The sequence below is a fragment of the Apus apus genome, chromosome 4, assembly GCF_020740795.1.
Source record: "Apus apus isolate bApuApu2 chromosome 4, bApuApu2.pri.cur, whole genome shotgun sequence".
Lineage (NCBI taxonomy): Eukaryota > Metazoa > Chordata > Aves > Apodiformes > Apodidae > Apus > Apus apus.
In genome coordinates, this window is record NC_067285.1 from 102,041,359 (window position 1) to 102,066,362 (window position 25,004).

The 25,004-nt window shown below is 38.6% G+C and overlaps 1 protein-coding gene across 3 annotated transcripts in view; it reads left to right on the forward strand.

The window, feature by feature from the left end:
- The first annotated feature begins 3,537 nt into the window (after positions 1 to 3,537).
- Positions 3,538 to 25,004, forward strand: part of STK32B (serine/threonine kinase 32B) — a 162,427-nt gene continuing 140,960 nt past the window's right edge. For 2 of the 3 annotated variants that reach the window (XM_051616549.1, XM_051616550.1), the window contains exon 1: positions 3,657 to 3,936. In XM_051616549.1, coding sequence (XP_051472509.1) covers positions 3,861 to 3,936 — 76 coding nt within the window. In that variant the 5' untranslated portion in view covers positions 3,657 to 3,860. Of the gene's footprint in view, positions 3,550 to 3,656; positions 3,937 to 25,004 lie in introns of those variants that run through there. The other variant, XM_051616551.1, reaches the window with a different exon arrangement.

Here is a 25,004-nt window from a genome sequence, read left to right on the forward strand (position 1 = left end):
ACTCTGCATGGAGATCTGAAAAAAAAATCACTATTAATCTAAGCCACACAACATAGGCCTTAAATGAAAATGTAAAACAATATCTTAAAATGATGTTCATGCTGATTGCAGCTTCTCATTTTCAGGGGAAAAAACCCTTCTATTAGACTGTCTGTTTTCCCTACTGCGTTTTCTGCATAGCCTATGTAGTGTTTACCTGCTCAAAATAAAACATATTTTTAAGGTTAGAACTTGGTTTATCTTAAGCAAAACCTGATCCTCTAAGGAGAACATGTAAGTATGAGAAGTTGGATTTGGTTTTGGTCTTGCAAGACTTAAAAATTCTGACAGCTTGTAGCTTAGAAATCTCTGCCCTGAAGAGTAAATATTTAATTGTTCTGAAAATGCTCAGGCTTCAGAGAACTTTGTTGTTATGCATGATGTTATGATATAGAATTTCAGACTGATTTACAAAATAAATTGGAAAAAAACACATGAGTAATTGTTCCTGAAGAGTTGCTTCTAAATTTGGAGCAGATGCAGTGGAATTCAGGTTTTTCTGGGTAGTATGAAAAAAAAGATACTGAAGTTATCCATCTGTTCAGAATTTAACATGTATTCAGTGTTGCAGTGAGCAAAGGGGGGAGTCCAGGACCATGAGAGTGAGCAGCCTACACGTTCAAGGCTTGATATTACTCATTCGGAAGATACTGGAAAATCATAAATGGTTTCCTTGAGTCTTTGGTGGGCCTTGGACATGCATCTAAAGTTTTGATGCCCTGTTTTCCATTGGACACCACTATGAAAAAAGCATTGGATGTAACTGCAGAAATGCCGATACTCCCAGGAATATGGTGAGTGTGGTACAAACAAATCTTCATGCAGAGCAAAGGTGCTGTAGCAATGAATGCATTATACTGCCTTCAGGACAGCAAAACTGAAAATACTTGTCCAGCCATCATTTTTTGGTGTATTTATACAGAAAATGACTGTGAAGGACATCATTATTTAATTTGCAGGAGTTATAGAGGAATATAATTTTATAAATTAATAAATAATGAATGAATGACTTATCAATACTTTATTAATATATGTCAGTTTTCACATCTCACATAAACACAGCATGCTGGTTTTGTTTAAACATAAGCCAGGAGTTTTCACAAACCAAGGACAAATTAATTACGAAGCTGTAATAATCCACAGAGGAGTCAAAAAGACACATCAATCTAGTACCACTGACTAATTAATGGAGACAACTTATTGCTTTGTAAGTTGTTGGAACTCTTTTTGTTCATGATGGGCTTTGTCATATGAAATAATGAAAGACATCTCAGAAAATTCATTAGACTTTTGGTCTACATTGAGGGAGTCAGGTGTAAAAAAAATAATAGAGTAACATTTGGAGACAGTTTTGAGTAATTTTTTATTAATCTGTATATTCTGCATGCAAAGCAATTCCAAACAGCTCCTGCTCCTCAACTGTCTATATTTTACGGATGTGTTTCTTGTGTGTAAAATGACCTTCTGGGGTGCTGTCAAACTAGCTCTTCTTCCTATTATTTAGAAGGTCAGTTTAAAATAGTTTCATACGAATTGAAGCAATTACATAAAAATGATGTAAGTCCTTACCTCAGGTAGAAGGTAACTCTTGTCAGCTGAAATGTGTTAGGTGCAGTCCTCTTTTGTTAATGCAAAAAGCAATGGGCTACCAGAAAGCACCATGTTGGCCAGTTAGCTCAGGGGATAACTGCTGCCTGAAAGGCAATGATTTGTATATGCTGCCACAACCTTTTGACTGAAGGAACATAACCTCAGCAACATGATATTATTTCCGCTTTTGACTGGATGACTAAATCTTGAATGGATGAGTAATAAACAGAAAAATAACAGAGAGCAAGTGATGTTTTCCAGACTACATTTTAGACAAATTGTCATGGATCAACATCTTGAAAGCTTCCTTGTTTTGCAAATGCTTTCACATGTAAATAGTGGCGATTCAAATAATTTAAGTAAGGGATGTCAGTGGATGATACAATCTGTCCATCTCTACTTATGGAGAAGCATCACTGTGTCTGAATTTACCAGCACCCTGGGTTTGTAGGTGCTGCAAAGCTCCAAGCTCTCAGCCACGCAGCGTAGGGTCTTACCCACTGCATTAAATCATAATCAGCCTTTCCCTGAAAGGTTATAACAGGCTTATAGAATCATAGAATAGTTTGAGTTGGAAGGGACCTTTAAAGGTAATCTAGTCCCACCCCACTGCAGTGAGCAGGGACATCTTCATTATGTTGGGTTCAAAGACAGGTGAGGCAAGTAACTAAGGCAGGTAAAAATCATAAGCAAAGAACTGAAAGTTCTCATACTTTACATGGAACTTGCATTTGGGCTTTTCCAAGCTCAGCTATACTGAAATAAGTGTGGTAGATATTACAGGAGAACATCAGAGTCTTTCCACCTGTTTATATGAAAATAAATATACCCTGGCTTCAGGCTTCTATTCCTTCTACCTCTTCTCTCCCTTTAACAGCAAAGAAGTCAAAATTGTGATTTCCTTTAGATTTTTGTTCAGTGGGTTACCCCTACATGAACTGCACAGACATTGACTGCGATACAATAATAATGTAGATAACATTCTTTTTTAACCTGTTTCCCTTTGGAGGAAGTTCCACAAGTACTTGTTTCTTCTTCTCCTCAAAAGTTGCTAATGGTAGCATTTTTGGAAGGGAGTAGGGCAGCTATTTCTGCATATGAATATCAATAGCAACTCTGCAAATACCTCACTACTCGCCGACTGGCAGGTGATTCATCTTGTACCTTAGCCTTTCTTGTGGTTTTCCCCGATGCCCTTTCACAGGGGAGTAATTTCAAGACCCGCGCGTTGGTGTGTATAGACACACACACATGCACACGTTCATTCATATGTGTGTGTATATATATATATATACATACATGTATTTACTGCACATGGGGACAACCCCAGAGCCCTGCCGCCCTGTCCCGCCCGTGCCCACCCCGTCCCGCCGGCAGGTGGCGGTAGAGGGCCGGGCTGCGCTCCCCGCACCGCGCAGCCCCGCAGCCCCGCAGCCCCGCAGCCCCGCAGCCCCGCAGCCCCGCAGCCCCGGGCCCAGGGCAGCCCCGCCGGGCCTGCCTCCCAGCTCTCCCCGCTGGGGTGGGAGGACAGCGGGTAGAAAAAGGGGAAGAAATAGATCTCTTTTTCTTCCTTTTCCCCTTTGGAAACTCGGTGAAGTCCGGTCAACTGGCCTCTTCCCTCCGCGCTGCCGGGGGTGAACCCGACGTCGGGAGGCCAAAAAAAAAAGCATCTCCACTCAAGGCAGCGCTTCCCCTCCCAGCCCCCCACCCGCCCCGCGTCCCGGGAGCCCGCAGCTGCCGGTGCCAGCTCCTCCGGGCGGCAGGAGCCGCTCAGAGCCCCCACACCCATCAGACCCGCGGGCAGGGCAGGGCGCGGGTTCCGACCGCGCTGCCGGGGCAGGAGCGGCTGCTCCGCGCTTCCCAGAGGAACGGAGGTCTGGGAGGAGTAAAGCGAAGGGAGGAGGATCGGCGAGGATCCAGGTAGATCCGGCTTTTACCGCTTACCAAAAGCCACCAGCAGCAGGACCTCCGCCTCCTCCCTCCCTCCCTGCCTCCTCCCCTAGCTCCCTCCCTCCCCTGCCCCTCCGCGATGAGAGACGGGCCGAGCCGGTGCGCGCCTGGCAGCAGCGGTCTCTGCCGGGGGCAGACAGATCGCTTTCATGTCGCAGGGTGACCGCTAGCCCGGCAGAGGCTCCCCCGGCCGGCCCGGGCTGGGGCTGTGGAGAAGGGGGAGGCGGTCGGGCAGCTGCCCCGGCGCCGGGGCGAGCCCCGCGGGATGCTGGCGGCGGGGGATGCGGAGCCGGCGGCGGAGTAAGATGGGGGGCGGCCACTCCCACCGCGCGCCCGTCTTCGACGAGAACGAGGAGGGTGAGTGCGGAGCTGGAGCTGTCCACGGTACCGGGCGGCACCCCGGGGCTGCCCCGCGCCCGGCACGGCCCCCCGGCCGCCGGCAGGCACCCGCACCGCAGCGGGGTCTGCTGCGGGCTGAGCGGTGGGGGGGAGGAGGGAAAAGCCACCTTTGTTGACGCCGGTGATGGGGGAATCTGGTGTTAGCCGGGCTCGTCTGAAGTCCAGCAGAGCCTCGACTGGGGTTTAAGCACATGGGCAGGTAACTTCCTACATGAACGGGCAGCGTTTTGGAGGTGGATGCCTGTTGTTTGGTTTGGTTTGTATCTGTTTGTTTGTTGTTTGGTTTTTTTTCCCTTTTAATTTTTAATTTTATTTTTAGTTTGTTTCATTTATAGCTGACTTTTTGCCCACCTGCCCATTTTAAACAGCGATGTCTCTCAGTATCTTTCTTCCACCACCTTCACTTTCTGAAACTTTTTTTAGCTTGTTCTGTTACTCTGAGATTTTTCTTCCTGCCTAGATCATATGTCATAAGAACGTGTGTCTTGTGAAGTTTTTTCAAATATAATGGGAAGTTTACACAAAACAGGGTGTATCTTCACTACTTATGCATTTCTGTATCATTTTCATAGGTATCTAACAGGAATTATGTGACTACATTTCAATTGCAATCACTTCAGCTTTTGAAACAAAAAGAACACTGCACTCTTAGGAAGCATATACATATATATATTTATATAACTCCTTTTAACATTACATATGGAATAGATGTTGTTGCCTACCTGGACGATTGATGCTTAATTTTGAGTATAGTCCTTTCCCAGTAGTTCCCAATACACTTGATAAGGAGGTGATTGTGTCTCAATAGACTATTACATTGTTTTGTCTTTCTGAGGTTCATAACAAATCAAAAACAAGTCTAGTCTACCCCATGTTCAGGACACATGGAGATGCTTGTATTGTTTTGCTAACAAGGAGGAAATACCTTCAAGCAGGTGAAGTGCTTAAAAGGGTGAATACATATTTACTTGCATTTGAGACACAGTAATCACTCCGTATCCCTTGGCAAAGCTTGAAGAGATACTTGATGATGTTTGGTTTACAAGACTCCATTGTTTGTGTGGAGAATGGGACAGGCTATTTACCATTTGTGTTCGATGGTGTTAATAGCTGTGATTTTCTCACAGTGATACAAATTTTCAGTCCTTTACGATCTGTCATGCTATGTAAACAACTGAAAAAGAACCCTCTCCCCACACACACATTCCAACCCCCACCAGCCCCAGGTAAAATCTTGATTAGTCTCAATTAGTCTTGTGAGCCTTGAGGTAACTCACCAAGAAATACCCAGGAGGGAAAGTATGGTGTTAATCCTGCCTAGACATCCTAAGGTAAAAAAATAGCCATGCTTTTGCCTTTGTAAGGCTTTTTATTTGGCTCACTTGAGTTAGCAGTTTCCATGAATTATTAACATCTTTTTTTTTTTTTTTTTTTTTTTTTTTTTTCCATGAGACAAGGCTGTGGTCAGTTTTTGAACAAAATGAAAAAATGAAAAAAGTTCAACAGTAAATTACTGCAGAGAAGACTTCATGCTAGTTAGGTCTTTTTGACTCAGGAAAACAGTTCAGTAAAGCAGACATTATTAATACCTAATAGAAAAAGCACAGAAAATATTTATGGATTTCTGTTAGGTCATTATTTATTCTTTGCCTGTTTTTGTTTTTTATTGGGTGTTTTAAAGTGTTTTGTTTTTTTTTTTTTCTTTTTCCCCCCGGCTTATGAGTGTTCCTAACATCATCTCTTTTTTTTTTTTTCCCCATTTAAGAGATTATGCTTAGCACAATCATCTAGTTCAGCAAAGTCCATTGTTTTTGAAAGAAATAACCTATTTCCTATACTGTTTGAAAATTATTAATCAGGATGGCATTTTCCCAAGTACTGAAATAATATAGGAAATTATCTCCTCTTTGAAAATGTATCTTACAAGGTTTAATCAAAAAACCCCCCATGTTTCATATTCCCATTAGTAGCTACAAGAGTCACTGTTTTCCAGATTATTGAACTCAATATGAAATTTAAAAATAATTTAAAAAAAAGGCAAAATAAAAACAAATATAGCAAGGGAAAGCAGATTTGTTTCTTGAGATGGTATAATTTTGCTCAAGAATGACAATGCTTATCAATTCAAAGACAACTAGAATAAATGACTTAGTTATGAATATGAAGGTATTGTAGAAACTAAGCTATTTAGTGTATTGTGTGTAATGTCACAGCTGCCTCTTAAAATGAGAAAAATGAGAAGAAAAAAATATTGTCATCTTTTGTTGGTCCATGTATGTTAATGATGAATGTAGAATAAAGCATACATTTTGGAAGAAGAGGTTTAAAACTGTGTATTGTTGCTTTGTAAATCATAGAAAAAGTTACTTATTCAGTGTACCACCAGCAAAGATATATATAGAAACAGCACATGAAGAGCACCCAGGGACTGCTTGCCAAGCCTGTAGGATATCTGCCCTAGAGATAGGACTCATGCTTTCTGCCTAATCAGAACAGGTGTTGATCCATTAAGAAGATCTAAAAACTCTAAGTTATGAGTAGACTCCTCACCCATGCTTAGGATAATAAAAAATTATGCAGCCAGAAGGCTGGCCTGCATGCTGTAAATCTCCAGTTGTCACAGATAGCGTAACTCGTCATTACCATACACTGGTCTTTTTAAAGGCCAGAATACATGCCACTTTAAACTATCTGTATTTGTTCTCTATGTTATATTTTTGTTAAAAGAATCTTCCAGAACTTCACTGTCCGAATGGTTAGAAACATCTGTTTTCCTGATTAAATGGTTCTTGACCTATTTATAAGTTTTATGTTTACTTCAACATTTTTATTAGCTTAAACAGCACTCCACCCTCCATGATCACTTCCATGCATTGTTAGACAGCAAAAGTGTCCTCTTTTACTTTTTGTTAAGAAAACGTCTTTTAGTTTTCTCTTATTCCCTCTGTTCTTTCATCTCCTGGGCTCTCCACCTGCACTCATTTGAACTTGTCTTGGTTGAACACAAGTAACACAAGTTATACACAGAATGAGTTATACACAGGTGAGTTTCCATCAGGACTTTGTGCTGGAAACAATACTTCCTGATCTCTACTGGAAATAACTTTCCTGGTACAGCTTGAAACCACATATGCCCTTTTCATGGGTAAATCATGGATAGTTCAGTTGCCCTGTGATGTTAGCTCACCAGTGCCCTGTTCAGTAATTTCAACTGATGAGCTAGAGTCTACAGCAGAAATTTTTTGTGTTCCTATGTGCATGACCTTGCATTTTGCATGCCTGAATTTTGGTCCATTTCTATTATTCGTATTCTCAAAGAGGATCACACACTTCTTTCCTTATGATGTTCTGATTCTACATTATTTTATGCATTGTATTATCAATACTTTCATCACGCCATGTATCAAGTCCACTTGTGGACTTTATCTTGTGTAAATATTCAACTGGATGATTTGCAGACTTAACCTCTTTTGCTGTTAAACCCCAACAACCTCATAATTCTTGTTTTGAAATAACATTTTTTCCTGTGTTACCCAGCTTGTGTTTTTGCCAGTTAATTCTCACCTTGCTTGGCTTAGCTTATACAGTCTGATATATCACTTTACTGAAATTGAGAAAGATGACATATAAACCAGCTCTACCATTTACAAAATAAGTTTCTTATCAAGGAAAATAATCTGATTACTCTTGTGCGAACAACTTCTGGTAAAACCATGCTATATTTATCTCAATTTTTTTCTTCTCAGCCTAGATTAAAACACAACAAAAGCTAAGAAAATCCAGTGAACAAGTTCCTTTGTTTGCCTACAGCTTATACCCTGGCTAAAAAAGCTCAATGGAAAATACATTTCAGTTATTGATTTTTTTTGCTGTATAGGTTGTATAAGCAGCTAGGTCTGTCGTAGCAGCATAGCTACCTCTAATCAAAGCTAGCTACTTTAATGGCTTGGAACTATAACATTTTTTCAAAGATTTAGGAAGTGTAGACAATACACTACACTAATTGTGTAGTCAATTCAGCATGCAGGTAAAAAGAAAATGGTTTAATTTTTTTGGTTAATACTGCTGAAGCAAAGGAATGTTGACTCTCTTTACTTTGAATATTTCGTATTCTCATAACAACTATCCTCTCCTGAGTATGTGTATCCAGGGCTAATTTCAGCAGAGTAAAAGAGTGCATCTTTTCTCATGTTTGGCTCTTCAGAAACAACAACTTAACATAAATGACAATAGAAAGGTGAGAGGAATATTCAACATTTGTAAATGTTAACTACAAATTCTCAGTATACGTTACAAGTAACAAATATGTTAGCAACAGCCGGGTTACTGTAAAGAGTATCTTTCATCCTGGATTACCTTGACCCTCCTCTGTTAAAACTTCAGTGATGTTTAACAATAGTGAAATAGTAGAAAAGAGTCATTTAGAAAAAAACGGACTCAGGAAACATATTACTACTACAAAAAAAGTAGTAACATATTTGCCTATATTGTGGTGGAAGATACAGAGGAAAGGGTAAGAAACAAAACTGTTAGAGACTAGAAGCTGGTCTTGTGAATTGATATGGGAGTTGTATTTGATTATTCCGGCCTTAAAAAGTCGCTTTTGTTACATTTAGAAAAAAAGTGCACTGAACTTTGCAAGAGCTTGTTTTTATTTTTATAGTACATAGCTTTACATTTAAAGCAGATATGCATTTCCAAAGCACTTTTCACTGAACATCCTGAAGCCACAGAGTTTGAACACTCCTTTGCTGAGGTCAGTGTGACATGCTGTGCCTCAGTACTGTAGTTTTGTGCGAGGGAAATGGCAAGTCATGGTTTATTTCTTGTGGCCAGTCCATTACTACACCTCAAGGAAGTGCTGAAGCCCCACTGCTTTGCCTGAATCATAAGGCTTCATAACTGTCATAAGCTTCATATGCTGTCATAACTACAGAGTTCAATGGAAATCCTGTGTGCTTGAGAATATAGCATCCATCATCTGGAGTTAAACTTTGAATTCTAAGTTGTAATTTAAAATTAATTTATCTCTCTTCTTTTTAGAAAAGCCTTCAGCTTAAACGAAGTATTTTAAGTTGCTGACAAGTTGCAGAAAAAGGCATTATTAAGTGACCAGCAGCTGAAAAGACCATCTTGTACCAAAAGCATAAAAATAGATACAGATCCTAACAAAAGGGCCTGCAACTAATATGGATTCAGGTAGCTAAATTCAGAGCATAATGGCTGAGTTTATATAAAGTGCAGTGGAAGCTGAAGAACTGTAAAAGTGACATAAGGAAAAATGACACTCAAGGGTTTCACTTGGAGCAAATTTACAACAATGGTTAAATGTTGAAATGAGGCAGATTCAAAATAGAGTGTCCAGTTAGTGTCAGTGGTATGATAGTGCTCATCACCCAGCCGCCACAAAGCTGTCATGGATCATCTCTGAGGCATTCATGCAACAACGGCAAAGAGCTTGAATCACAAAGCTAATAACATACTCTTTTCAAAGTAATTGTTTCATAAATTATAGCCCTACAGAACAGTTAAATAAAGGGTTTACAATCTAAATACCTTTTGTTAGTGGAGGTAATAAATATAAGGCAGGATTAATATTTCTGCTGGATTTTTGATTTGTTCATACAATTTCTATGGCTGGTTATGTAGCATTTTACTTCTTCCTTTGCAAAGATGTATGTTCCCTTTCAGAATTGGATTGTGTAGGAATACCACATTGTAGCTTAAAAATGTTCCAGGGCAGTTTTGTGTTAAAAATATAGCTAAAACTCAGATGCTGAGGGTATTATTTTATGCTGGATATCAAGATTTTAGATAAATAAGATCCAGACAATTGGATTTTTAATTTTTGTTTTATGACCGTGTTGAATTATATACAATTATATTTTCCATTTATTGGACTTTAGACATGAAATAATCAATATCTGTAGTGCAATACATTTCAGAAACCCTACTGCTAGTGTCTGTACAATCACAGAACAAGACAGTTGTCAGTGTTGAGCTTACAGTTACAGCGTGGCATGAGACAACAGGCGAATATGGGCAGAAAGGAGACCACAAAAGAACAGTATGTTAATTCCAGGTGGTCACAGAGGAATAAGCTGCCAAACTGTTGCATGGCCTGTGGCAAAGGAGGTTCAGGAGGAATATGACGGCATTACAACCACAAACAGCTGTTCACTATCTTCCTGGTTTAGTTTTCTTTGAACATTGTTGCAACACACACAAATAACATGAAAGTCTTCAGACACTGCATGATAATTATAGTGGAAGTTTAATATAAGGTCATGGGTTTCTCTTCTATTTTATCTTCTTGCTTCCTGTTCCCTCAAATTAACTGCTTGTTTGTTTCCCCATTTTGCTGTCCTGAAAGTTGTGTGCAATATCTGATCTATCCCCCACTGTCAGGATTAGAACCAAGATTCTCTCAAGAGACATGTGAAGTATCTACCAATTTTATTTTACTTTACCATCATCCAGATTCAACAAAATCTCTGTCAGGAATGGCTTAGAGATGGACCAGAAAAAATTTCAAGTTCCTTCTTAAATGTATTTTCTACAATTCCAAGATTTAATTTTCTGCTTTGGTGGAAATAGACTTGTCAGGACCTCTCTTTAACACAGGCACCATGTCAGCCTCTGCTGTTGCTTTTGTAGCCTTCCAGTATTTACACAAGTGATTGGCATGACACCTATTTTCAAGACTATTAGGGCATTTCTCAGTGGCTTCTCATCTTGGAAGTGTTCAGTAGAGGCAATATTTTACTCATGTTACTGTGGGTCTTCTGTAGTGCACCTGGATAACAAGATAGACTTTTTGGGTAACTAAGTATAAATCATTCATGGCTAAACAAGCATCAACCAAGATAAGCTCAAAGACTCAGGGAAAACTCTCAATGGGAAATAAACTTAGATAAAACAAGATTGTTGTCTAAATATTGGCACCCTTCATTTTGCAATCACTCATAAAAATTCATAAATTGTCTGTCATTCATGCTGATAGGTGTTTCTTGCAGTGAAAGGTGACGTGCTGCCCTGGTTTTCTGTTTCACAATAGCAAGCTTTCAGAGACCTGGGCTCTGCAGGAATGGAGAAGCTGAATGGTGGAAGAAGCAGCACACTGGAAAAGTAAATGCTTGTTCTTTTCCGTGGAAAAATAATGTTCAAATATGTAGATACATTAACCTGACTCTACTGTACAATATTGGCTGTGCTTCCAGTAGAGTTCAAAAGAGCAATCTTTCACTTCTGCCAGTGGGATCATGAGGCTGGCTGCACTCACCCATCTCAGGCACACTCCCACAGAACACAGGGTAAAAGGTCTATAGGGCTGCACTGTGATATCCACTGAGTCATTGTTGGCATCTGGCATGAAAGTGGAAGGATTCCTTGACGTAGAAGAGTAGATGTGGGTTACCAAACCAGCAGTAATGTGGGAATGCTGTTTATTGTGAATCTAGAGTAACATGCTGTCCAGTGAACAGAGGAAGTTCAGCCAGAAATGAATTGCTGCCCTTAACTGCATTAGAAAATGACAGAGAAAATATTTGGATGAAAAAATAATTAATAATTATGATCTTGTACACAGATGGCAAAATAAAGTAGGGCTTATCATGCCAGGACTGTCTTTATACAGTGTCCTCTGAATGTGAGTTTAGGAACGAAGAAGACAGGGGTTTGTCGGTCAGGCACAAGGCTTTTTTCTCTAGCTTCCTCATTAAACAGCACAGCTGGGAAAATAGGACCACAAGCCTTTCTGATGCTAAACCCAGTGAGAAGGGACCAAGCACTGATGGGCAGAAAAGAGGATTAAATTGTTAAATTAATTGCGGTGATTTCACAGTATTTTCACTTAGTTGGAGTGAGCTCATGCTCACGTGGTGAGAAAGACGTGGAATAGAGAAGGTTACTACTGGGATCAAACGATAAAAACAAAGTATTTCTGAGGAAAAAGAAAACTTCAAGCTAAGCCTGGTCCTGGAGATCCACAGTATCCTCTCATGGTAAAACATATGTGGGGAAGGGAAAAAAAGCAGGAGACTTGCCCACCAAACTTTGCAGGACAGACATGGACTTTCTAGAGGGAGAAGAGAAGCAGTGGTAAGAAGTGTACACATCAGGTGGCCTGATCTCTCTTGAGCACAGTTCTGCTTAATTTCATGAACTAGTTAAACTGATTACCTTAAAATACATTACTTACTTATTTACTGCCTAATGTAATCCTGTGTTGAGCTGCTGCTGAATTTGCATCTGTACTTATGAACTTTGTGTACTTGTGTTTATGAAAGCTTCCCTACAACAGGAAAAAGTAAAAGATTATTCTTTGCGAAGGTCAAAAATTTGTGCTAGCAATAAATGTTGTTGCCTTAACTAAATAATAGTCTGAATTTCCTTTGACTCAACCACAATTTTGCATGAGAAACAAATACAGGGTGCTCACAGAAACAGAACATGCAAGTCTTTGGGGTTTTTTTCTCCTTTGGTTAAAGAAGCACACAGGTGTTAAAACTCTGCAATTCCATCCATACATTAGCTCTTTTGAAGAATAACTCTGGCTTTTGTTTGTATTTGATTTTGTTTCTGTATTTGATCCCAGGAAACTACTCACTTTATCAGAAGGGCCTGTTCATGTCATACAGTATCTGCAGAGGAGCACTCATGGATCCAAAGATGCCTGCACCTCCTCAGTACCTGAGGAGTTTGAATGTTAATATATTTATCAGGAGGTGGAACTGAGTCTCTTAACAGAGTAACTCATGGAAGATCCTTTGATCTCATTTTAAACTGCTAGAAAATCAACATTATACTGTATAAATTGTACACCACGTGTATACAAAAGAACATTATACTGTACACTTCAAGATGTTACTCCTTATCTGAGGTATTTCTGGGTTTTCATTGTAATTCCTCTTTGCACAGGTATTTTTTTAATAGATACTAGTACTACACCTTTACAAAAGACTAATTTTTGGAGAAATGAACAATGACATTTGTTGCTTCAATTATGAGTATTATCAGGCTTTCCCTTTCAGACTCCTTGCTTACCAAAATCTGACAAATATAAAGAAAGTGCAGCATGTGACCTGTCTCCATCAGCTCTTTTCTGTGATCTCTGTTGCAGGTCTTGACACAACAACATAAATTCTATAATACTTCCATTCTTAGCAATGTTGTACTTTACTTTCTGACAAGGTTATTAGGTGCAATATGGACACAGAAATTGTTTTCATGCATTTTATACTTAAGACACATGCACTTTATTTTTAAGTTGAAGAAACTCTTCTTAGAAAGCATTACTATAATTTGTAGTAGCCTATTATACAGGTTTTTAAGGCTTTAATGATAACTAAACATAGTTGATGAATCTGAAATTCATTTCCCAAATTTTAGAGCCCCAGAAGTATTTTTTCTTAATGTATTATAATAATATAAACCCCTGTATTTTATGTTTCTTTAATATTTTTCTAACTTTTTCTATTCTGAAAAAAGCTTATTTTAGATGTATTCATCAAATCCACCCTACAGCTTGTTTATCTGACTCAAGTTGAAATATGAATTAAATCTGTGCTTTTTAGCCTCTTACTTTTAGCTGGTGATATTTCCTTGCTTTTGCATTTATTTCCACATTCTCTCTCATTTTCTCTCTTTCTTTGCTTTTTAAAAAATTATTTTAAATCCAGTTTTTTTGACATTTGGAAACTACAGCTGATGTACTTTTCTGCCCTGCCATTTTTAGCTTGATTTAATAGTGAAAAATATAGAGCTGTGGCTTTGTCATTGTATTGCCAACACTGCTCTGTGTAAGAAAGACTGTTGTATTAAGTAAGAGAAATATACTATGAAACAATATACTGCAATGGATAAACAATGTTTTCCTTCTTTTTCCTAATTTTGCAGTGATAAGTGAACACCTGCTGTTCCTTTATTGAAGATTGAAAAATGCAAACTGAGTTAATCCTTCCACTAATTATTATTTCCTTATGATATTGTTCTTTCTCCCTTGCTGAGCGATGAAAACTGTTCTTATCCACCCTGTTAAAACAGAGATTCAATATAATCATCAAATCGTTGTTGGCCTCCTGAGTGTCCTTCACACATTTCTGAAACTGCTTTCCCTTGGACTTTTTTTTCACATATTATGAAGATTGTATTTATGCCCTTTGAGGTTAGCTTTAGATGAGTCTTTGTCCAAGATGTAAAACCTGCAAACTCTTTTGGGGAAATACCACAGCTAAGGCACTGTGACCTGCTACACAGAGCTTGAAGTCAAAGAACAAAAGCTAATAAAAAGATGCTTTCTGAGAGGTAGAAAAAAGTTTTTATTTTAAGTCCAGCTTCACATTTAACTGCTTTAACCAATGAAAACTGCAGATATAGCTACATGCTCTTATATTCAGGGCACTGCTATATAACAAAATTAGCCTTTACTGAGACTGGTTTGGATACAGTGGCAGGAAAAGGCTAATGAGAAGTCTAATGCAGCTTCATGAAATCCTTCTCTGCCCAGCCTTGGCATGTCATTTTTCAGCAACAGTATGCCAATTATGCCTTTATTTCCAACTCTTTTCCAGCCCAGTGATATGTCTTTCAGGTCTTTTACTGAAGTTTTTAAACAAAAATATTAAACTAGATTGTTTTATGGTGCAAATAATAATAGCAGATAAAAAATACCTTAGGAAGACCAAATGTGTGAAATTCTCTGCAAAAATCTCATGTTGAAGACTTTCTTGCAGGTTTTTTTGATCTTCTAAAAAAACCCCCACAACCATCACTCCTGAATACTGTAAGCTGATGGAAAAGACTCATAGAGAACTTTTCCCAGTGATTCAAACTTTCAGCAAGGCAATCCTTATTCTTTTGGAGCTCGGGAGCTCTCTACAGATGAATGGAAGAGAGCAGCTAGGAAATGGCTGCCCAGGCAGCAGCAGATGTAGGCTGTGGAAGGCAGGAGGTACAAGAGGAGAATGTCTGGTGGCTGGGCAAATCCTAGCTCTTGCTTAGGGTAGCATCTTCTCTCTGAATGGCTTGTCACAAGGCTTTTCTGAGAGTGAGGAGAGGTCATGTCTGCTGTTTAGAAAAGATTAAGCTGTGGCAGTGAAGAAATACTGTTTCCAGTGGTTTCAGCACTTAAGCTGAGCACTGCCCTGACTTCAGACCTTTGGTTCTCTTCAGCTGGGAACCATCTGTCTATCTCACAGGTGTCAGACAACAGACACTGCTTTTAAATGCATTAATAGAAAGTAACCCTTTCAGTGTCGTTGCTGCCCCTTACACAGAAAAGATATTGCTTGGGGTATTCAGTTTTCTCACTGTTTCTAGTGAGCTGCAGAGATTTTTGAGTGCTTTCCTGGGCGTACAAATGAGTAACTGCATGATCAGATCTAAGCCTCCTAACCTTCATCTACTAGGTAGATCATATACATCTTTTGATCCACAGGCACATATGGATCAATGACAATCTGATGTTTCAAGTGACAGGATATCCTGGATGTTGCAAGGAACCTTCTGCAGTGTGGCATTCTAATTTGGAAAAGAAAAATACAGCCCAGCAGAGCAGCTGGGAAAGAATGCTGACTGTTGTCATATGCAATATCTTTCTTAGAGTCTTTAGTAATATTAAACTGATTTTCAGTCCTTTTGTACTTGATTAACATAACAGAAAAGGGGAAAAAAAAAAAAAAAAAAAAAAAGAAGAGGAAGATAGGGTTGGTGGTGGGAATAAGCAGGGTTGTTGGTTTTTGTTGTTGTTGTTTGGGTTGTTTTTTTGTTTGTTTGTTTTTTGGGTTTTGGGTTGTTTTTTTTTTTCTATTTTGAAGGTTTTCTGTTCTGCACTGTGAAGAAACCAAGACTGTTTAATATTCTTTTCACAAACAGCCAGGGGAAGCTCTGATCTACTAATTTACCATTTTATCCTAGTCAAGAAAATAAAATACAGATATACATGTATTTTAACAGAATAGTTCTCTTTCTCTAGATATATGCATAGATATTTTTATACATATATTAGTCTCGTCAAAACAAACCCAGCATATGTGATAGGGAACTCTTGGGCTGAGTCACCAATATTCATTATTTTCATCTAACATCTATAATTAAACTTATTTGAGATTCTATTTCTGTAATAATAGAGAATTGATGTAAGCACATTAATGCCACCAAATGTTTCAGGTACTGAGACTAACCAACCTACTGCTACATTTAGTAATTTTATCCTCTGCAGTTCACTATTTGTTTGTGTTTTGCAGCTAATAACTTCTGTTGTTGAAATTAGAAGTTATGTTCTTTCCATTAATGTCAGCTGCACATCCCCTACATCAAAAGAATCTTTGTATTTGTTCCTGTTGTATGGTGATACATGGTATCTTTATAAGTTAGATTGTGGCTTAGAGAGGCTGTTAATGCCAACCCCCAGACATAACTTGTGAACTGTGGCTGATCTGAGCCCTCCTCGTCCTTTTATTCACCTCTGTGGCAGCTGGCATGAAAGCCTTAGAACTGAGATAAGGTAGATATGCTTTGTTTTTTGAGTGCATCTGTCTTTCATGTTTAAATCTGCCATATTTCACTCCTAATCTTAGCAGTGGCTAGATAAGGTGAAAGTCCTGATTTCCTTATTAATATTTACTGTTTTCAGCAATCATGGTTTTAACAGCTTTTGTCTAAATGCTTATGGTATGTAAATAAGCATACTTTTATCAGACTGAAACAACCTTTACTTCATCACTGGAAGGATTTCCCAGAGGCAAGTAGTGCAATAATCAGAAAATAAGTCATCAGCTCCAAGTAAAAGAACTTCTGCATTTAGGTGGCCATTTATGTACAGCAGTCAATCCATCTTTTTCAGTCTCAGTACCAAAACGAACAATTTCATAATTTAATATTTACCTGTGAATCTTGAGATGAAGAAATTTGTGTTGCACTGAAATTCTGCAAGTTCTTTATGAATTAAATATATCTGCTGCTATGAAGCTTTTTTTTTTTTCTACAATTTCTATACTGCCTGAAGGAAAATAGTCACCAAAAGTGAATGAAGTATTGGAATTGAAAAGTGTTTTAATGTTAACTAATAACTCAGGATATTGCTTCAAGTGAAGTCGGGAAAAATCAATCATATTAGATAAATAGAAATTAGCTCTTAAACAGGTAAAAAAAACTTTGGAAGACGTGCTTTTACTCCAAAATGGCAGTCAAAGTGAAGTGATTCTTATGAAATGTAATGATTCATACAGTAATAAGCCTAGCTAGAATAAAAAAGCAGCATCTTTCTGGCTCCAGAAATCTAAAAAAAAAAAGTCAGAACTGTAAAACTAGATTCCTGTCAGTCCCTCTGGAACCTCAACATTTTGTACTTGAGGCTCCACCCTTAAAATGGATTTTATTTTTTTAGAAGTATAACCTTTAAAAATTTAGGAGACCTGTTAAGATGTAACTTGAATGCTGAAGTACATAGTGAAAGTCACTTAATTGCAGAGGATGGATAATTATGGGTGAGCTAACAGGTGGAGTTAATGGAGGAGGTCAGTCTTCTTTGAAGTTGTTACATTTGCTTAAAAGGTCGATTGAAAGCTGACTAGTACATAGGCATCTAGCTTCTGCTAGACTTTGTGATGCTACTTTGAGGCCAGACAGCAACAAAATACTTGACATTTTCTTAAACTCTTCTGTACTGGAGAGTCCTTGTGTCTTGGGATCTGAATTTAGAAGAAAAAGAGAACAGCTCATAGTCTATGTGTTCAGGAAAAATTCTATTCACGTGGCTCCCTAGTCTCTCATTAACATGGCATCAAGACTCATTTTCTGATATTGTACCCTGCAAGAACAGAGTTCAGGGAGGCACCGCCAAAGGAGCTTAAAGCAAAGAGGTTTCTTAGCGTCCTGCTGGCATGTTTGGCATTATAAAGGCTTCTATGTGGTTAAGGTTGACCACTGTCTCACTGGGAATTTTGTTGGCAATTTCATTTAAAGAATTTTCCTTCACCTGGGGATCACTTTGGTAAATTTTATTGTAGGAGAAAACACTGAAAATCAACATTTTATTCCCATAGCAACTTCCCTCAGAAAGCCTTCTAGTTCAGTTATTAATGAGATTATTTTCATAGTAACTCTGAGGGAGGTGAGTATTCCCACTTCCTAACTGAAAAAAGATCTTTCATAGTCTATGATATGTTTCCTGATCTCACAAGGAAGCCTATTGCAGTTAAAGTGGAATTTAGACCTCTTGAATGTTAGCAATACATTTTCTGAAGTAGTATCTTTTCTGTTGAATGAACCTATTAACCTATTTCCCAAGGCAATAGATTCCAGAATTTCTTTTCGTAAGCTCATTTGTAAGTAAGCAGCATGGTCGATCAGAAACTCTCTTTTCTCAACAAAAGGGAGTTACATTTAATCACTTACAAGAAAGCCTTAAAGACATTTTACAGTTGAGGAGGTCCTGAGACCTTTCTCCTCAGTTTATACTTCAAAAGAGCTGTGAACAACATGAAGACTCACAAAGGCTTCCCTGCTATTCACTGGCTGTGATAAGGTCTAGTATGTTAATTCAGTTGTTCCTTGTTGACTTTTGATGTTTCCAGTGTTGCAACTAAGTTAATAGCTTTTCTGAATCAAATGTCTGTCCTACCATAGAAAACTGTTTTCCTAGCAACGAAAAGGGATCTTTAATTATAACTTTCAATGATGTTAAAAAAAATAATCATAATAATAAATCACTAGGTTACTAGATTGTTCAGCTGACTTTTTGCAATGACAGCACACATTTAATGTTACTTGTATTTTCTGCCTAGCTCTGCCAGCTCCATTTGCCTTTTTTATTTGTTTATTAATAAGAAACAATTTAAAATTCATTAGTTTAAATTAGCAACTTTGCTTTCAAATAATACCAGTTTTATTTGGGATTGTATAAGCTTAAATCTTTCTGGCACAGGATGCTTGTTATTATTCCTATTTATTTTCAGAAGGCTAATTGGTCATCTTCCTGGTATTGCTATGTAAGTCAAAAGAGCTGCTTAGCAGATAATTTAAAATGTGTCATTACCTTTATCGTCTGCACTCAGACATGAGTATAGAGTCAGCATATTTTCATGGGGCAGAGATCAGAGTTTGATCTCTACTTTGGTATAAACCAAATAATTTCTGTAAAAGTAAATTACACAAACTCTGTACTGAAAAGTACTATAACTCCCCTATGAATGCGACTATCTTATCCTACTGTCTTGAAACCAGACTTTTAACAAAACTAGCTATGTAGGCCATCATAAGGTGTCACAATTAGCTTAATCCAATCTAAATGTCCATCCCGCCACTAAAGAGGATGTTCCTGCTCTGCTCTCTGTTCCTGCTGTCTGCAATGTGCCAGAGATGAAGTTCAAGTTTTCACAGAGCAAGTCTCTTGCCTAGATGATCAACTGTTCTCAATCATAAAGAAGGTCTAAAACATAGAGTTGGTGAAGTGGTCTTAGAGATAACTTTGTTGTGTGTTTAAGTTCTAGAGCATATAAATTATACTTGTCATCTTGGGAAATACAAGTATTTTCTATTTCCTCTCATTATTAGGCTGTCTGAAAATAGAAATCATTCCTGTGAAAAGCTAAATGCAAAATGAAAAGTAATATTTTTAAAATATTCTGATTTCAGAAAAAAATAGCATGAATGTACACACACTCAACCTGGACACAGATAGACAAGAATAACAAAGCAAAAATAATCATGAATCAATTTTGAGGATTTTGTAATTTCAGCTCAGATCAGTGGAGACTTGTTGATGTTGTAATTCTTTCACTTCCTTCTCCAGTGGAAAAGAGGTGAAATGGAAAGCAGAAACAAAGCAAAATTATCAGAATGACCCCAAATCCAGATAATTATTTGCTTTAATTGGTATTGAAATAAAATTCTTAATAAAAAGATCACAATTTTCATATTGCTTTTGTATCTTTTATGTTGACATTATTTACTTGAAAAAGTATTTCTTGTTCCCTCTTATCTCTTCCTACATTTACTCAATTAAGCTATGTCAGTTTTTAAAAAAACTTACTTTTCAATTACTCTCTTTTTCCAGTACACCAGACTCTCTGATCATTAATTATTATGGTTAAATTTTGAACTAGTTTGAAAGAGGCATAAAGCAAAGAATATTTGCTTTATTTTAAATCCAATGCTCCCAAGAACAATGGGAGATATATGTTGTACAAGAGTGCTTCTGATCAGTACAATTAACTTGTGCCAGCAAACATCTATTCATGCTCAGTCCTTCAGAAAGCAATAGCTGATTTAATCAAATCAATGTTAAAATTCTTCTGGAACAAAGCAAATTCCAAACATTCCCACACCTTCCACAGAGCAATAAGCTTTTGTTTTTTTTGCTAGGGATAACAACAACAACAACCCCTGCAGTCCCAGGAGCTTCTGATGAAGGCCTTACTAAGGCTACCACTGAACAAGATTTCAGTAGACTTCTGGCAAAAATGAATGACAAAGTTCTTAGATCAAAATCCTCTGCAATTTACAGATAAAGAACTTTTAGTGCTGGCTTCAATGGCTTGTTGACAAGTCTCTGCTAACTGTAAATCCCTCCAAGTGGCTCACAGAAGATGACACCCACATCCCTCAAAACATGTTTTTAGGGGTTTTTTTTGGTGACGAATCTCATTTTTTTCAGGAGAGGTCTTGAGATTGTAGGATGGAACTCAGTAGTTTCAAAGAAAAGCTGTAATGATTTGCAACTTGCACTACTTGCCCAAGGAGAAAACTTTTTTTTCCAGGTTTCAGGTAGCTGCTTGTTATATTTTGCAGACTAGATGTATTTAGTGGCAGTATGATTTTTTTTTTTTTTTTTTTTTGCCTTATTAGAGGTGTAAACAGCTCTGGAGAGAAATGTTCATTTGATCTTTGGGTGAAACCCATTCTTGTTTACGAAGGAGTCACAGTTTTCTTGTGACTGCAAAATCACATCTTTATTTCTTTTACAGCTTTTATGGAATAGCACTAGAAAATGAATTATGTTCTTTTACAGAATTAAAAGGGAAGCAAAGTTTTGAGAATCATTCCTAACATTTTCTTCTTTAGCTGCTTGGATATTTTAAAACATTCTTTTTCTATGGAATTATAAATTTATTTCTGGTGACAACATATGCCTGCTTCTCCAACAGTGTAAATCATTAGTTGATTCACAAGATTTTTCTTGTCTGTTTTAGTAGGATTTTGGAGAATGGTAGACTGTTTTTGTTCATTCTAGTATTTAACTAATGCATCCAGAAAATTTCCCAGCCATTTAGGAAAAAATAGACTTTTAACACTACAATGTAAGGTGGGATTCTCTGAATGCAGTGCAAACCCCTGTGTTATTGGCACTGCTTTTGATCAGCAAACATCAACAAATTCTGCAAATTCAATGTGTAGGTAGGTTGCATGTGAAGTACTTGCCTTGTAGGAGGATTAACACAAGGACGTAAGAATTCCTGTAATGCATCACAGCGGATGTTATTTAGCACACTCTTTTATCTATGTCATCAGATATTTATTGAAAGTTTGAATTGAATTCAAGTTCACCTTTTCAAACTGATTTTGTTTTGGGTCACTTCAAAGCTAAACTACATTTCTGTGACATGACACTCCTTCAAAGATGTTGGAATCTGATACTTCCACTCCCTTTCTAAAGATGCAAATCTTGTACCTACTTACATCTCATATAATCCAATACATCACCAGCTCTGAGTGAACAAAGTATGCATCATGCAAGAGCTATGGGTACACCTGCATGGGAGATATAGACTAGGCAACACTATCATCATCTAGATGATTGGACACAGTCGTCATCACAAGGAAGCACAGTGTAGTACTGAAGTGCTGTGAAATAAACCACTTTGGATCAATCAGGAAGCTGGAAAGTCTTTTGATAATAGAGAAATTATTCCCTTTGGCTGAGGAAATGCCAGTGTATGTTTCCTTCTGTAAGATGGACATTATTCTGAATTTCACTTGGAGTTGCAGCAGAGCAGAAGCTGGTTATTGCTGTAATCTGCCTGTCGTAATGGAAAAGATCATATCACTTCAAAATGAAATAATTTATTTCAATTGATAAAACAGAAAAAATTTACATTTTCAAATCAATAGTCATAAATATTTTTCTCCATTAAGAACCAATTTTTTTAGTGTAAGCTAATGTTCAAGTATCAGACCGAGATGCATTTTAAAGTTCAAAGCTAAATTATCTGAATTTCAAATGTGTTGGGTTTTTTTTGTCCTACAAAGATCTGAAAGGCTTTCTAATTGCAAATAAACTGTGGATAATTGTTTAAAAATTAACATAATAATTAGGAAGAGTTTATTTTGAGACTAAAGCACTCATAAACCCTGAAGAACTGAGTGAGATATTGTAATGCAATTGCAATGCGTAGCCCTTAAATACAAACACAGAAAACACCAAGCTTCATCAACAGTGAGACAAAACCAGCTCTTGAAACTCCTTTTTTTGTCCTTCAGTTAAGTAACTCTTCCTAATGTGTAGGTTCTGCAAACACGTAACATATAGGAATGTCCCATTTCACTCAGAAACCCATTGAAGGTGCACAGATTTTGTATTTTTTCCTCACCTCAAAGATACACCTGGCTTTACAATACTGTCAGCTAAACTTAATCTCATACTTTAAATATCATCTTCCTTCACTAGTGAAATTCCCATGAATGTAGCATGAGACATATAGCCAGAAAGGAGCAGCTTCTCATTCACAAGCCATGGTCCTCATGGGAGACTTCAACCACCCGGGCATCTGTTGGAAGAACAACTCTGCTAAACACAAACAATCCAGGAGGTTCCTAGAGTGCAAGGATGATAACTTCCTTTCCCAAGTAATCAAGGAACCAACAAGGAGAGGTGCTGTGCTGGATCTTATCCTCACCAACGTGGAAGGGCTGGTGAGGGATGTTAAGCTCAAGGGCAGCCTAGGTTGTAGTGACCATGAAACAGTGGAGTTCAAAATCCTTAGGGCAGCAAGGAAGGCTCACAGCAAGCTTGCTATCCTAGACTTCGGAAGGGCAGATTTCAGCCTCTTCAGGGATCTGCTCAAGACAGTACCTTGGAATAACATCCTGGAGGGCGGAGAGGCCCATGAAAGCTGGCTGATATTTAAGGATCACCTTCTCCAGATCCAAGAGAGTTGCATCCCAGCTAAGAGGAGGTCAAGTAGAAACTCCAGGAGGCTGGCATGGATGAGTAAGCAGCTCCTAGAAAAGCTTAAACTGAAGAAGGAAGCACACAGGGGGTGGAAGCTAGGGCAGGTATCCTGGGAGGATTACAGAGAGGTTGTCTGAGCAGCTAGGGATCAGGTTAGGAGAGACAAATTCCTGCTAGAATTAAATCTTGCCAGGGATGTTAAGAGCAATAAGAAAAGCTTCTTTAGGTATGTTGGGGAGAAAATTACATCCAAGGAGAATGGAGGCCCTCTTCTGAAGGGAACGGGCAAGGTAGCAACACAGGATATTGAGAAGGCTGAGGTCCTCAATGACTTCTTTTAGACTTCTCTGACAAGTGCTCCAGCCTCAACACAAAGGCCACAGGAGGTGTAAGCAGGGACGGGGAAAATTAATTACCCCCGACCGTAGGTGTAGAGCAGGTTTGTGACCATCTAAAGAACCTGAAGGTGCATACATCTATGGGATTCACCCACGGGTCCTGAGGGACCTGGCAGATGAAATTGCTAAGCCTCTGTCCATCATATTTGAGAGGTCATGGCAGTCTGGTGAGGTTCCCGCTGATTGGAAAAAAAGGGAACATAACCCCTGTTTTGAAAATAGGGAAAAAGGAAGATCCAGGGAACTACAGGCCAATCAGTCTCACCTCTGTGCCTGGCAAGGTCATGGAGCAGATCCTCCTGGAAAGTCTGCCAAGGCACATGGAAAATAAAGAGGTGATTGGTGACAGCCAACATGGCTTCACTAAAGGCAAGTCATGCTTGACTAATCTGGTGGCCTTCTACAACAAGGCTACATAGATGGTGGATGGTGGCAGAGCAACCGACGTCATCTACCTGGATTTGTGCAAGGCATTTGACACTGTCCCACATGACATCCTGGTCTCCAAACTGACAAGACAAGGATTTGACAGATGGACCACTTGGTGGATAAGAGATTGGCTGGATGGCTGCACCCAGAGAGTTGTGGTCAATGGTTCAATGTCCAAATGGAGGCAGGTGACAACCAGTGTCCCTCAGGGGTCAGTATTGGGACCAGTGCTGTTTAACATCGTTGTTGGAGACATAGACAGTGAGATTGAGTGTATCTTCAGCAAGTTCTCTGATGATACCAAGCTGTGTGGTCTGGTTGGCACCCAAGAGGGAAGGGATGCCACCCAGAGGGACCTTGACAGGCTGGAGGGGAATGGACTAAAGCTGGAAAAGAGAAGATTTAAGTTAGACATTAGGAAGAACTACTTTAGTGTGAGGGTTGTGAGACACTGGCACAGGTTGCCCAGGGAAGTTGTGGAAGCCCCCTCCCTGGCAAGTGTTCAAGGACAGGTTGGATGAAGCTTGGAAAAACCTGGTCTAGTGGGTGGTGTCCCTGCCCATGCAGGGGGGTTGGAACTAGATGATATTTAAAGTCCCTTCCAAACCATTCTGTGATTCTAATTAATTTCATGCGCTAACCTAACTTTTAAGCACTGCTCATGTGTGTCCTGTCTATAATTTGATCATCATTACTCCATCATGAGTACATATGAGATATATGACTAAATCTACATGGTTATTAATCTTATGTGGGTTTGTGAAGAAGCACAGTAATGTTTTCATAAAGTGCTCTTATGGGAATTGGCTGTCACTACTCTCCTCATTACTTGAGTACCTGAGCACTAAAACACCTCTCAAAACTAGTTTTACAGTTGCTTAGAGGTGTAATCATTCATGTTTCTACAGACAGGGGCAGAAGCTATTGGACTCCTTGCCTAAGGTCACATGAGAAGGCTGTGGCAGAACAAGGACTCCTGTGTCCATGTTGATGATAAACCACTGTATGGTCTTTCTGTATATTCCTAG